Here is a 14,640-nt window from a genome sequence, read left to right on the forward strand (position 1 = left end):
TTTACTAGCAATTCCGAGTCAGCTATTCTTGCAAATTACAAGGCACTGATTAGAAAAAGGTTTACTTTAGGGGCTCCTAGATCAGCTTACAGAACGGAAGTAATACCCAATAATTAGGCAAATCAAAGCTGCAATGACAAACTAGGAGGTGTCAACTGCCTATGAAGCATGTGAGTCACAACAATGGCTGAACAATTCTGTAAAACCATTGGCAGATAAAATGTAAAATTACATGCATTGTAAAATGTGCATGTAGGCACTTGTCTGGCATTCTACGTTTCAAGTTCCATGATAAAGTCAAAAAGTTGTAGACATGTCTACAACAAAAATATCAAAACAAGGGAAGATAAAATGGGAATTATTAATGTGCCATCTATCTGGCGAGTGTCTTTAGATCAAACAAGAAGTCCATAAAAAATAAAGATACCTTATCTACAAACTCACAGAAAAGCAATGCAACTCAATGAAAAGGCCTTTGCGGACCTGAGCCGCTACTAACGAAGTCCACACACAGGCAGACTATCTTCAGGGAAAGGGACATTTCAAAGGCCATTTTCCGATAAATCCTGAGGCTAAGGGATATCCACCAGGACATCAAACAGGACAACATATGAAGTAGTTCACAAGCACATGTAAGCGACTTGTACAATTGCTTCCATTGTTCCATTTAACAATACAAGTGGCTGGTCTGAAAAAAGTCCATACGTCACATTTGGCCATCACAATCCAATATAAAAAAATCTTCTAGTTTCAAAGTGCCCACAGTATCAATAAGAGCTGAAGAGGTCTTATCCATAAAGGTAGTTCCTGGAACTTGGCTTACACAGTCTACTCACAAATGGAGCCTTCAGAGACTGGGTCACACCAGAGGCAATACACTCAGGTTTGGAAAGCGCATTAATGGAGAGCCCAGTGCCTGAAGGTCATATTCTAGGCTAAGACCACAAATATCCAGTCCAGTGGGTTCCTGGTATGGCCCTTGAAGCTAATGTTGACATTCACCAATCTAGATAGATCATAGCGCATATAGACTAGCTCAGACAGATTGTAGGAAAATGCTAACTGCAGAAAAAAAAAAAAAAGAACTTGAGGGTAGGAAAAAATAAATAAATAAATAAAACATACACAGTTAGGTACTATCTTTTTGTTTGTAATTGCAGTAATGCCAATGTGCAGCTTCCTTCCGAGGGCCGATGGAAAAATGCAATGCATGCTCCCTACTACCCCAGCTCAGAGAAACATGGAAGCACAACCTGCTTGAACGCAGCTCGTGGACCAAGTTGATGTCAATCAGAAGTCTGTAGTGGGGCCCATAAACCACATGAGGAGAGAGACCGAAACACACCTGGCTCAATATCTTAACCCGTTCCGGACCGGCCACCGCACATTTACTGCGTCAGGGCGGCCCAGCTGCACAAAACAACGTACCTGTATTTTATGGCTTCCTCCAGGTCTGGGATGCAAGCGCCGCCAGCAACCTGCTCCTGCTGTAATTGGACACAGCAGAAGCCAATCAGCGAGTCTGGCGGACGCGATGTCCCCTGGGACCCACCGATCGTTGACAGGAGAGGTAGAACGCCTTTCTGTAAGATAGGAAGACGGAGATCTTGCTTTTTTGCAAAGCAGAAACACGGATCTCTGTCTTCCTCCTGTTAAGCTATCCTCCACACAGTTAGAAAGCACTCCCTAGGAGCACACCTAACCCTTTGATCTCCCCTGATGTTAACCCCTTCCCTGCCAGTGTCATTAGTACAGCGAGATGTACTTTTTAGCACTGATCCACTGTATTAGTGTCACTTCGTGTCCGATTTGTCCGCTGCAATCTCGCAGTCCTGCATAAATTTTTTTTTAAAAGATAAAAAAATTCAGGTCTATTGCAAAAAGTGCTGGAGGAGAGACCAGAGACAGATAAGTGCACTAAAACTGCACTTTTCCTTTAAAGCAGGGCTATCCAACTCAATTTCATCACGGGCTGCATCAATAGTTTGGTTGTCCTCAAAGGGTCGGTTAGGTTTAGAGTTCAGGGGTGTACTACGTATAGGGTGCAGAGACCAATATAAGAGAGTTTGGGGTGGAGGAACTCGACTCGCCTGACCTCAACCCGATAGAACACGTTTGGGATGAATTAGAGTGTAGACTGCAAGACAGGCCTTCTCATCCAACATTAGTGCCTGACCTCACAAATTCGCTTCTGCAAGAATGGTCAAACACTGTCATATAAATGTGAAAAACACTTTCTGCGCTATCCCTGTGTATAAACCACCCATACATACATACATACATACATAAACGCGTCACATCATCAATAAATAATTAAATGTCTGTAAAAAACAGTGCAGTCCCATACACCAGAAACTCTTCAGTAATTGCCTCCGATCACCACAGTGCCTTTCACCTGCTTGAATAAACCCCACTAATTACAGGAGGTCTATATGCCCTTTGCAGTGTTATAAGTGGCAGTGCCCCCACTGGCTGTACACTCCAAATCCGTGGCTCTCAGCAGCTCTTGGCGTGGTGTCAATCATATAGGAGGCAAAATTAAAGAACCATAGTACAAATTACTAATTAAAAATATTTATTTCCATATAAAAATCCACTCACACGTCAGAAGTAAAAAACAAGCATTTCACAATACAATCCTCTGCATACACAGCTCCACTAGTCCTCGTGTGATTATGTCACCGCCCACCTCTTTACTTTTTTAGCAATATGGTCCCTTGCTCTTGCTGCCTATATGATTGACGCCACGCTGAGAGCCATGGATTTGGAGTGTACAACCAATGGGAGTGGTGCCACTTATAACACTGCAAAGTGCATATAAACTTCCTGTAATTAGTCAGGTTCATTCAAGCAGAGAAGAAGACCCATAGGTGGGGTGAAGGGCACTGTGGTGATCAAAAGACAATTACTGATATATGAGATTTTTACACTGCTTTCAGATATTTATGCACTATTATTTCAATGTACTTTATTGAAGGAAAGCGCTGCACTGTTTTGTGACTTTTCCCATAGACACACTCCTAAACCTTGTGGACGGCCTTCTCAGAAGAGTTGAAGCTGTTATAGCTGCAAAGGGTGGGCCAGCTCAATATTGAACCCTACGGACCAAGACTGGAATGCCATTAAAAATCTTGTGTGTAAAGGCGGGTGTCCCAATACTTTTGACAATATAGTGTATGTACTGCATATTTTTTTTCTAAATTTGCCCCAAGATGCACTTTAATAAACTACATATGATTATTTAGGTAAATTTGCTTAAAGACAGAGTCTGCCGTTTAACAAAATAAAATAGCTTATGATGCAACAAGTAATTATTGGCTCATTGCATCCTACTTGTATGTGGTTTCAGTTGTTTAATCTTTCTGAATTCACCTTTACAAAATATTTTTAATAGGTCTCAAGATAGTTGCTTTTACAAGTTCATTCAGTAAGGCAATGCAAAGGGAAATGTAACCAGCAAAGTACAGTAATTTATTATGCCAAATCCAACTGCATGGATTACTACACTTGTGTAGTTGGTAGGTTCACTTAAACAGGATTCAGATGTAAGCATCTTTTTTCCCGAAAGCCAATAGAGTGTGAAACACTCCAAAACTTCACCCGGTGCCACGCCCTGAATCCCCTGGGGCGTTAGGCTCCAGCCCGGGGAAAAGGGTACTTTACACATGGTCCATCTGGCCGAAACCAGACAGACCCCTTTCTCTGACGGGTCTGCCGAACCAGACCCTCCCAAGTACTAGGTGGGGCTCCCCCGAAGGAAGACCCCATGAGAGAGGGTGAACCAAGCCAGAAGGCCATGTCCACCCCCTCCCAAGACTTTCAGGGCAGGCCAGAGGACCTACACCCTACCAGTAAAAGTGCAACAAACAGTGTACAAAAAAAAAAAAAAAAATGTGACAAACAAAAGGGAATAAAATAAAGTGGGGGAGAAGGAAGTAGAGGAGAGTGGAAAGGTGGCCATTTTTGCACATTACTAACTGAATCCTGGCTGGTCAAGCATTGATTATTTGTTGGAAGTTCAAGGCTGACCACCCATACCTGCTTTATTGTGATATTCGAACGACTTACAGTACAAAACAAAAACATATTTCCTCCTGCTCGTTTCCTAATAGAGTCTCGTCACCTCTGATTAAAAGGAGACACACAAGCTTTTACATTGGGCTACACGTTACCTCTGTCTTCCATAAACTTGTAAAGCTGTTGTAGGAAGTTGTCCCTTTCTGCTGGGTCTGCCTCCTCCTCAGGCTACAATAAGATAAAGAAACAAGCAAGCATATATTTATAAAATAAGACAACTAAAATTCTAAACATATTTAAAGTACACTTTTGCAAGAATGGTTGTGAATCTAAAGCAGTGAACAAAGTGTATTTCTAATGAAATCCATGAAAGAATAAAAGCATTTTAGGTTATTTAGTAACAGTAAAGGGGCTGTGTAAGAAACGTATTGGAAAGGCACTTATAGAAAATGTTACCAGAAATATGTGTATTACCATTAGCAGTTTATATTTACAAAAACTTCCACACTCAACTGCTGTCCTGCCATATTTACCACAGGCAAAGACAACATTTATTCAGCATCTTTGCAGACTTACCAGCAACCGAAAATTTAGCTCTGGTTTAGGTGAAAAGGAGGTGAAAAAAGAAAATATAGCACAAATGGAAGATCCTTATTTACAGATTGTACAAACATACTGCCCATTTCTTCAGGTACAAGTCATTTCACAACAAACTAAAAATGTTACAGATCTCACAAATTTCAAGTTTAGTGTGGTCACTGACAACTGGATATTACATATCTCATCACCCCCCTCGTGCCTTGCTTATTTTAGGGTTCAACCCCACATTTAAAGTCGGCCCCAGTCTTTACGGTATTTGAAGATTCGAACAGGCTGAAATAAAATTACTATTGCCAATGTCTTGAAACCAAATATATCAATAATGCAACGAAGACTCCTGTACTGTACATAGCAAGTCCACAACGCAAAAGTCAATGTGATGTGAGATTCCTGAAACTTAAAAAGAAAAAAAACACAAATTTGACCAGAAGGCTCCTAGTTATCTATCCAAACAAACTGGTTTTAGAACAGAGTAGAGATACTTGTATGTCGCATCTATCAAAAGGGTCAGTTCTTAGGACTGTGCAGCCCATCATATTTAGCAGTGGGACTTGTTATGCGATTTGATAGTTTCAAATCGCATGACAAGTTGCACTCTACTGTCCGCAATGGAAGCGGTCAAATCGGTGCGACGCCAACTCAATTAGTGTTCCACCAATTTGGAAAGTAGTTTTTGCACTAATTTTTGGAAGTTCAGGTACGACTTGCATAGACATCTGTGCATGAGTTGCACAAATGTCTTCCAAGAAGCACCTGAAGTAGCACGATTTCAATATAGCGATTGGTGTGACCGGGGGCTTAAAGCTGAAGGTATCTGGAACCTTGACTCTAATCGGCTGCAATGGGGAATTTACAACAACAAAAAAAAAGAATTCATTAGTTTAACTTTTTTATTCAAGTAATTGTTCTATGTATGGAAGAAGGGAATGAGTTAAAATGTAACTTAAAAAGGCAAAACTTTTTTTTTTCGTTTAGGATAGAGTGGAGAGGGATTAAAACACCTGCCAGTTGTTGAAAAAGCAAGTCCTCTACCTGGACTGTATTCTTCTAACAGGAATATATACTGCCATTAATGGAAATTAAAGCCCAGTAATGGCAGATATATTCAGTCCCCGCCCCCCTTTTTGTCCTACCTGCTAGCTTTTATTGCTGGCTGTGCTAAGGAGATTCACCCTTGGGTTGTCCTCAGAAAAGTAAGAGGGGGAACTTCCAATGGGGACGCTAGTCCTGGGGACCTGGGGGTCCCCAAGAAGATCCCTTGGTTTGCAGGGATTTCCTCTCACTTCCTGTTTTGGTTATGGGATAGGAAGTGAAGGTAAATCTCCTCAATGGGACTTGGATAACACAAATAAACACTACAGGAGGTTATAACCATCCTTTACTCTATCTCAAATGAAAAAAATAAATACAATTTAAAACAAATAAAAAAGTTTTTCCCATAGTTCTTTAAAATGAAAAGATTTGAATTATATGTTGTAAGCCTTTTGAGGCAGGGTTTTTCAAAATGTGACACTAGCCTAAGGTGTTACTCACCTTCACTATATGACTAATGGATGAAGGTTCTTACCAGGGATGAGCTCCGGACTGTTCGTACAATCCACGTGCAGAGCCCGCCAGGAAGTCTGCACGGCGCCGCGCTAACCTCAGGCAGGGAGACATTTCCCGATCTCTGCAGCCGAGCATCGGGACAATGTCTCCCTACCTATGATTAGCGCAGCGCTGTGCAGACTTCCTGGCGGGCTCTGCACATGGATTGTGCGAACACGCCGGAGCTCATCCCTAGTCCTAGCCACTTACAGTAAGCAGTGTCCTCTTCCTGGACAAGTCTTACAGGCTAACATTCTACGTGTGGAAAGAAACAAGAGTCAGTCCTTTGACAGCTGAGCCATTCAGGAACCACATAGTATTTTTATCAAATACGAGGCCTTCTCTGATTGGCCTAGGTGACAGGTGCAGAAGGGAAGTGAAAAGGACTCGACCAGGATGATAGCACAGCTTACTGTATGCAGCACAAACTTGTACAGTGGATTACAGCCTCCATAATGGCCAAACTTTACAGTAATCGTTCATTTTAAACAAAGCAGGCCCGATAATACTTGGAGATGGGAAACGAAGTTCTGGTTTAAACTTTCAAGGCAGGTGTGAATCTGACTAGTACCTGTAGGGAAGTAGATGCAGTTCCCAGTCATATTATATCAGGGCATGGCTTCTCACTTTACTGGGTTCTGCAGCATATTATGTACTCAGATTTAGCCCTCGTTGACACCAAACACGGCTTTGAAATTGCGCAACTTCATCTGTAGTCGCACAAAATTCAGAGGCGCATTTTAGTCCGGCTTCGGGGATGACTTGAAAGACATCTGTGCGTGTTCATGCACAGGTGTCTATTGAAATCACCCCCGAAGTCGTCAAAAGTAGTGCAGGAACTACTTTTGGAAATCCGCGTGGTGCCACAAAGACGGCATTGCATCGACTGGCAATAGGCTCCTATTTGACATGCGATTGGACCTGTCCAATCGCATTTCAAATCTCGCCAATGTGAACTGGGGCTTAAAGTATGGACCAACAAGGTCAACCTTTATGGGACCTAGTGGCCACATTGGATGAGACAATATGCTTTATTGATGGCTGCCTAATGAGTAATCACAGCCCAAGTGGCAGTGCTAGTGGGTGGATGAAGTGGCAATAATCCAGGTTTGCCTAAAGAACGCACATGTTGTAATGATGGTACAAGAATGAACACCTTTGCCTCAATTCACAAAGATTTGCACAAAGATAAGGAACTTTTCAGCCATGTGACTGCTGTAGATTCAGCAAAAAATTGGCCACCCATTTCTTTAACCTTGTGTTTAAGCTTTGTGTATGGATCTTAACGTGTACAATAGCCCCTTTAGGTAGAGATTTCCTAAGCTTTTCAGGTGTTCTTTGTGTGCAGCTTTGTATTGACTGTACTATTTTGCAGCATTGGGTGTACAAGAAAAAAAAAAAAAGAAAAAGAAAATCACGGCAAACCAAAAGCGAAATGCACAGCTGCATAAAACCTATCCATGTGCTGTCTTCATTGTGCTGTATTAGTAAAGGAGAGACAGGCAGGCTAGTCATAAGGGGAGACATTAATTGGAAATGGCATTCACAATAGGAAGTACAGCATGCAGGAAAAATGGCTGAATACATGCCATCCCACACCAGTGAGCACGTTCATTCAGCTCCACACTAGAAAATACAGATGGACTTATTAGCGAAATGAAGCTTCTGGCTCAAAACACACCCACCTGCTTAACATATGCCAAGATCATTGCTAAGCAGCACAGATTCTCAATGGGACAGTGTTAGGCGCACACAGAGCAGGAGAACTTTAAAAAAAACACCTTGGGCCTTTTCATATCACTCAGGGCCCCCCTCCAACCCCCACTCCCCCCCCCTAATATATGGCCTGTTTTTAGGCAGAGATTAAATCCTTGCAGACATGCTGTGGTCATTTGCAGACAGTAAAACCATGCAAACTATTTCCTTATTAATATGCATGAATGTTTTTTGACAGCTCTCAACAAAACAATACCTAGTCATGGTAGATGGTTATGATGTAAACCTCATGCATGTGGACTCATGCACCTTCAAGGCTATATGCAAAGGGTATTTATTCCTATGTGCTGCCACCTAACTCCATAAGAGGCTGTGATCTCGCTCGGCCTTACCGTTCTTCTATGCTGCAGCTCGACTTCAACTTAACGTCTATCCACAGATAGGCAAAAGCACCCAAGCGTTTAATGATTTGCAGGCTGGAGCAAGTACCCACCCAGTGACAAGGGGGGCAGATCATTCCTGATCTCTTTATCAAATAGGTAGGAAAAAGGGAACGGCAGCACACTTATTGTCTGCTAGCATGCCCTGCCTCCCCATGTCAGTAGCACTCTGCATGCCTTTCTGCTGGAGGCATGCATACTTCCTTCTGAGACCAACACTGAAAAATTAATAGGGCTCACTCCTCAGCATATTTTCACTGTCCAACTGTACTGGCGTTGCCACAGACCAGATAAAATTACGTATACAATGCAAAAGCCCACGCACTCTCCCCCCTCTTCTCTCTCCCCATCGGCACAGCAGAAATAACATCACATCATGCTTACCTACCGACACAGCTTTCCCTTTCAAAAAGAGAATGGTTCATGCATGTCCTAGCTAGCAGGCGTGTGTCTGTGCTGCTTTTATAGACAGGCCTGCTCTGGGTCTCCAGCCCAGGATAGCTACACACTCGCAGCCTTGCCTGCATTCCCTCCCGTATGGGAAAAATCAGACATTACATGAAGAAAAGAAAAAGACAGCCCCGTTTCAAAGCATCTGGCGAACCTCCCCTGGCAGCTTGCCAAGCCTCTGCTCAACCTTCCTGTCTCGGTAGAGCATGCGTGCTCTATGCCCAGCACCATGTTTCCATGGCAACACTCTAGGCAGCCCCCAAGTAGGGGGAGAAAGCAGTGTTTTCACATAGACAAAAAAAATCCCATCAGCAATCGTATAGGGGGGAAAAATGTTTCAGTACAACCAGACACAATAACCACATCAAGTGTTCTACTATGTGCTGTTCTCCCCTCATTCTGCCATGTGCTGATGTGAAGAATAGGAGTCAGCCTTCATACAATGGCTACACTGATCTGCTAACAGAACAAAAGAACGAACATTACAAGCTAAGACAGCAAGTCACCCCTTACTTCTCTTTTCACATGATATGCCTTTCCTGGCTGCAAGGAACATACATGAGGTCATTTGGGGGCACAAGGGTTAAGGACATCTACTAACTCGATAAGACAGAGCGACCCTTTCACTGCTAGAGAACTTTCCAAGGGTTTCCTGTCAGGTTCTTAGCTGCACACAGAAACTCAGCTCGGGGGCCCCACATGTGTAAAGTGGGTAGTCGGCTCCAAGCTTGTAAACAAGTTAGCAAGTCATTCGGTCACTCAGACAGCCCCAGTCATCTCATTGCAGGATTAGGAACTTCTGAATATTAAGTTCAGCCATTCTTCTAGAATTAGAACAAAACATCGGGCTAGAAAATTGCAAAGCAGAACAACACATCAAATGTCAACAGGGCTTCGGGAAAAACTATTTATAAGAAACAGCTTTTGCAAAATAGCTACAAGTAAAACCTTGGTTTGAGAGTAACTTGGTTTGAGAGCGTTGCCTTGATATACAAGCGATGTCTTGATATACAAGTAGCGTCATGTCACAACAGAGTATAAAAAAAGAGGAGGCTCTAAGTGTAGCAATATGGTTACATTTCATGAAGGTACAACATTTAGCTTCTCTTCTATTTTATACCCTGGGAAAAAAATGCTTTGATATACAAGTGCTTTGGATTACAAGCATGTTTATGGAATGAATTATACTCACAACCCAAGGTTTTACTGTACTATTACAAGAAATACACTTGGGGAGAAAAATAAATAAATGATAGAGAGATATAATTATATTATATAAGGCAAACTATTAAAGTAAACTTTAGAGGAACTGCAGTCTGCTCACATAATTTGTAATAAAAACATCTTTGCCATTCTAAAGCTTCCCTCCAACCAATTTGCATATTATTTTATATAGACTGCGATTCTGTAATTGCCAAATATGCTGCAGAAATATCCCTCCACTTAGTCTGGCTGCATCCATTTTAACTGAGTAGCTGAAGCTGCTGCCTATTCACTTCCTGAATTTACACAGAGGCACACCTCCAGCTCTGCAGCGCTCATTGGCCCTCTTATGACTCACCCCTCCCTTTCTGGTAAACTCTTATGAGAGCGAGAGAGCTGTGCATGATGTCATAAGCTTAAGCTGTTTAACAGACAAGATAGAAAGTTAAAAAAATGACTGAAGGTTCCGCTTTAACATTATTATCGCTTACAACCAGAGTTTCAAAACAACTTTAGGAAATGCGCTGTGCTGAGACCCGCTTCCATGTGTAGAAGATACTTTAGATCTGCTGTTTACGTGGCATCAATCATTTCTAAATTGTATAAAACGCCAATTCTATGTTTTCAGAATGTTTGGTAATATACCTCGCTGTGCACAGTTTTCCTAAAGTGATAATGTTTTTTTAAATAAAAAAAACTGTCATACTCACCTGCTCTGTGCAATGGTTTTGCACAGAGAAGCCCCGATCCCCAACTTCTCGGGTATCTCACCAGCACTTTTGGCCCCTCCCTCCTGCAGAGTGCCCCCAGAGCAGTCAGCTTGCAATGGGGGCACCCAAGCAGGCTCATTCCCGAGCCGCTGCTCTGCATGTCCAATTACACAAAGGGCTGAGACTCGGCCCTACCCTCTCCATTTCCTTTTCGGCTTACTGGCTGTGATTGACACCCAATGAGGAGGGAGAGTTCTGGAGAGCCGCTGCTCTTGTGCAAATTGCTGGATTAAGATGGGGCTCAGTTACGTATCAGGGGGGGCAGCTACACAGGAGTTTTTTTTTTACTTTCATGCAAAGAATGCACGAAGGTAAGAAAACATTAATCTTTTAGAACCACTTGAAGCAATTCTGAATCTGTTGCCAAGTTTGTTACTGGGAGATCCTGTCAGAAGTAGCATTTTCTGTTGCAGGCCGATAGCAGTAACTTTCTCAGCCTGCCTTGCATGATCTTCTAGTTGGCGACTGGGCTGCCCATCTAGATGATAGGCCTACAATATGTGAAGGTGTTGCACTAATCACCTCAAAAAATACCTTGAACATGCATTTAATACCCGCTAATATACACTAATCTGAAAACCATAATAGTCAAAACTGTGTCATAAAAACACACATAGGTGTCAAATGCATGCAAGTCAATTAAGCAAGCAAGCATCTCTCCTCTTATTATTAACAAGTCTAGAAAATGGGTCAACATTAATATTGTTGGTACTTTTTCCAGATTGAACACCAATAAAAAGGGTGCAAGCTTAATGGTTTCATTTATATGCGTTTTTATACAGACGTTTGATCTAGGTGTGCTTGATCAATGTATTTATAAGGCACTGGTTTATTACAGTTCCTAGATTGGTGCATATTAATAGTAGCGGGTATTTAAATACACATTTCAGAGTATTAAATTTTATATGGTGACTAGTGCAGCACCTACAGATATATTCTATAAACAGATATTGTTCATCAGAATATAGTGCAAGCTGCTTTTCCCCCCCAATAGACTGCTGGGAGTGTGGGTGTACATATATTTTATTCCTATTTAGATTAGGGTTTCTCTACCAGGATTCCTCCAGGGAGGTTGTTAGGGGTTCCTTGAGCAATGAACAATTTCTGCCTCAAAGATGAGGTCCTCACTGACACCACTGATCTTTTTAGCTATCTATAAGGGGGCAATTGTTTTAAATGACCACAAGCGTAAAGAGCATTCTTCCCACTTCCCATTACACTAATGTATCATGAGTTGCAGATGAAATCATTTTTAGCAGGGGTTCCCTGAGCCTGAAAAGTCATTTCAAGGGTTCCTCTGAATTGAAAAGTTTGAGAAGAACTGATCTAGAAAGACCTGATAGGCAGCTCCAACAGCCAATGGAAGGCCCTCTCACAGCAGGCTGGCAAGACCCCTTTCACACTACTATTTTTACCGCTGACGCTATGGGCGGATTTGCGGTGCATTTCGGCCGCTAGTGGGGCGCTTTTAACCCCCGCTAGCGGTCGAGAAAGGGTTAAGACCGCCCGCACACGCTGTCCAATTGATTTCAATGGGCAGGAGCGGTGGAAGAGCGGTAAACACACCGCTCCAAAGATGCGGCTAGCAGGACTATTTTTTTTACCGTCCTGCTAGCGCAGTGGAGCAATTGGTTGAGGGCGGATTGCAGGCACTATTTTTAAGCGCATGCAATACGCCCTCAGTGTAAAAGGGGTCCAAGGCTGCCACAAATAGTGCCATTACTGGCAGCATCTATAGGTAAGAAACTTTATTAAAGAAGAACTTTATCCATTCAAAAAAATGTAATAAAAGTCATCAGAATAAGTGAAAGCATTGTCAAAGTTGAGGAAGTGGGAGCCGGTACCTGTACAAAACAAAACAAAAAAAAACCACAACACACCTTAAATGTGTTGGGGTGGAATGGAGGATGAGCGTTACTTTTTAAACCCCTTTCACAATGGGGTGCTTTGCAGGCATTTTAGCGCCTCTTTTTTTTTTTTAATGGAGAGGCAGACTTATTGGGGTAGGAGAGATTCTTTCCTTCTGCACAGAGATTTCAACCTGCTAACATTTTCGTCTATTAGTGTACGCCGAGCCATGCATGAACAGCTCAGTGCACAGTCTTTGTGACGGGATGAAGTAACACCTGTGCATGTGTAGTAGTCATGCCATCCAGGCTTGATTTATAAAAATTGAGAAGAGGAGCAGGTAAATAAGGAAACACTGGTGACAGAGAATAAGAGCCCTTCCACACTGGAAACGCCTATAGCGGAGCGGTAAAACACCGCGATTTTACCGCGTTTATAATTCACATCAATGGAGGGGGCGTTTTATGAGCGTTTTAATAGCGCTATTTTTACCGCAAAAATGCACCAGTGTGAAAGGGCTCTAAACATCACAGAACTGGAAAGGATTGCTTTCCTACTCAAGCCTGGCATAATATGCTGCCAAAACTTGCACATTATGGCAAAAAAAAAACCGGGCCCAAAATGTAAAAATTTTATCTGGATATTTACTGCAGACAGCAAAAATTCATTTTTTGAGAATCTTTTGCCAATGTTATACATCAGGCATGATGCCAAACACTGAAAATAAAAAAGATGTTGCTTGGAGCCTGACATCTTTGACTAAGCCACACCCACCTGTTTAATAAAAGTACCTTTAATAGCTACACAAAGTCCTCCCTATGGACAGGGAGATGGCAGCTGGGCAGCCCAGAAGTTACGACCCAAGTAACAAAAAGTGAAATATCAGAGGAGAGGAGTCTAGAAGAAATTTCTTGCTAATAAAAAGGGAAGAGCAGGCACCCACATTACCCATCAATAAGCTCAGTTCAGTATCCAGTCACACACTTCATTATTATTATACAGGATTTATATGTTGCCAACAGTTTGCACAGCGCTTTACAACATCATTTACACTTATATCCGTTTGTACAGTTGTCAGTTAATTCAAAACAGAGGTTTTGGGTATAGCTATCTGACACTTCACTATGAAGTCTAAATCCTGTTGTAATGTAAAAGAAATTAAGAAATTAAAAAATTAAAAAAAAAAGGCACTGTGCTAACAGATTAGTAACAATTCAGAAATCTTAGCCCTCAAGTGTCTGACAACTATAAAAAGGAACCTGTATCACTAGTCCCTTAAAATCGGTTGCAAAGGTTTCCGTTTTCTAAATGAAAAACAAACATGGCATACCCGTTAGGTAAAATAGTATTGCACAGACAAGTCCGGAGCCTCCCCTTCTGGGGTCCCCACCTTGCACCCTTGGTACCTCATCCTCTCGTTGTGCCACCATAGGAAGCCACTTCTTATAGTGACACACCTGCGGGCGCACACAGAGCGAGATCCCGCCTCCACTCCCTCCTCAAAGGATTTGATTGACAGCAGAGGAAGCAAACGGCAGAGAATTTATTAAAAGTAAAAAAATGTCTATTATACAGAATTTATATAGCGCCAACAGTTCGCGCAGCGCTTTACAAAATGAAGGCAGACATTACAGTTACGATACAATTTGGTACAAGAGGAATCAGAGGGCCCTGCTTGTTAGAGCTTACAAGCTAGTCTTTAAAGCCTGTATGGATAGAAATATGGAAGATGACAATAATGTTGCAAACAGAGGCTGTCATAGCAATCCTAGCAGCATTTTCTAGTAAAATCAGTGACTTGAGTAGACTTTGCTGGCTGCATGCTTATTCCAGGTTTGATTTTTAAAATATTATATGCACACCTACTTGACCATCACATGATTCATGCCATCATAACGTGAGTTAATGTCAAGCTTCTGAGAAGGTCTTCCTCTTCAGCCAGGTTCTGGAGGAGGACCACGAGTCTCCAGATAGCGGCATATCGACGAAACTCAAGAAAATCCACTGGC

At 42.2% G+C, this 14,640-nt stretch overlaps 1 protein-coding gene across 6 annotated transcripts in view; it reads right to left on the reverse strand.

Annotated features, from left to right (window-relative positions):
• Nucleotides 1-14,640, reverse strand: part of ARID4A (AT-rich interaction domain 4A) — a 95,372-nt gene that overhangs the window by 29,564 nt on the left and 51,168 nt on the right. For all 6 annotated transcript variants that reach the window (XM_040333813.1, XM_040333810.1, XM_040333811.1 and 3 more), the window contains one exon: nt 4,173-4,245. In XM_040333813.1, the coding sequence (XP_040189747.1) occupies nt 4,173-4,245 (73 nt within the window). The remainder of the gene's footprint in view (nt 1-4,172; nt 4,246-14,640) is intronic.

This window comes from Rana temporaria, chromosome 13, assembly GCF_905171775.1.
Source record: "Rana temporaria chromosome 13, aRanTem1.1, whole genome shotgun sequence".
In the NCBI taxonomy this organism is placed as follows: domain Eukaryota; kingdom Metazoa; phylum Chordata; class Amphibia; order Anura; family Ranidae; genus Rana; species Rana temporaria.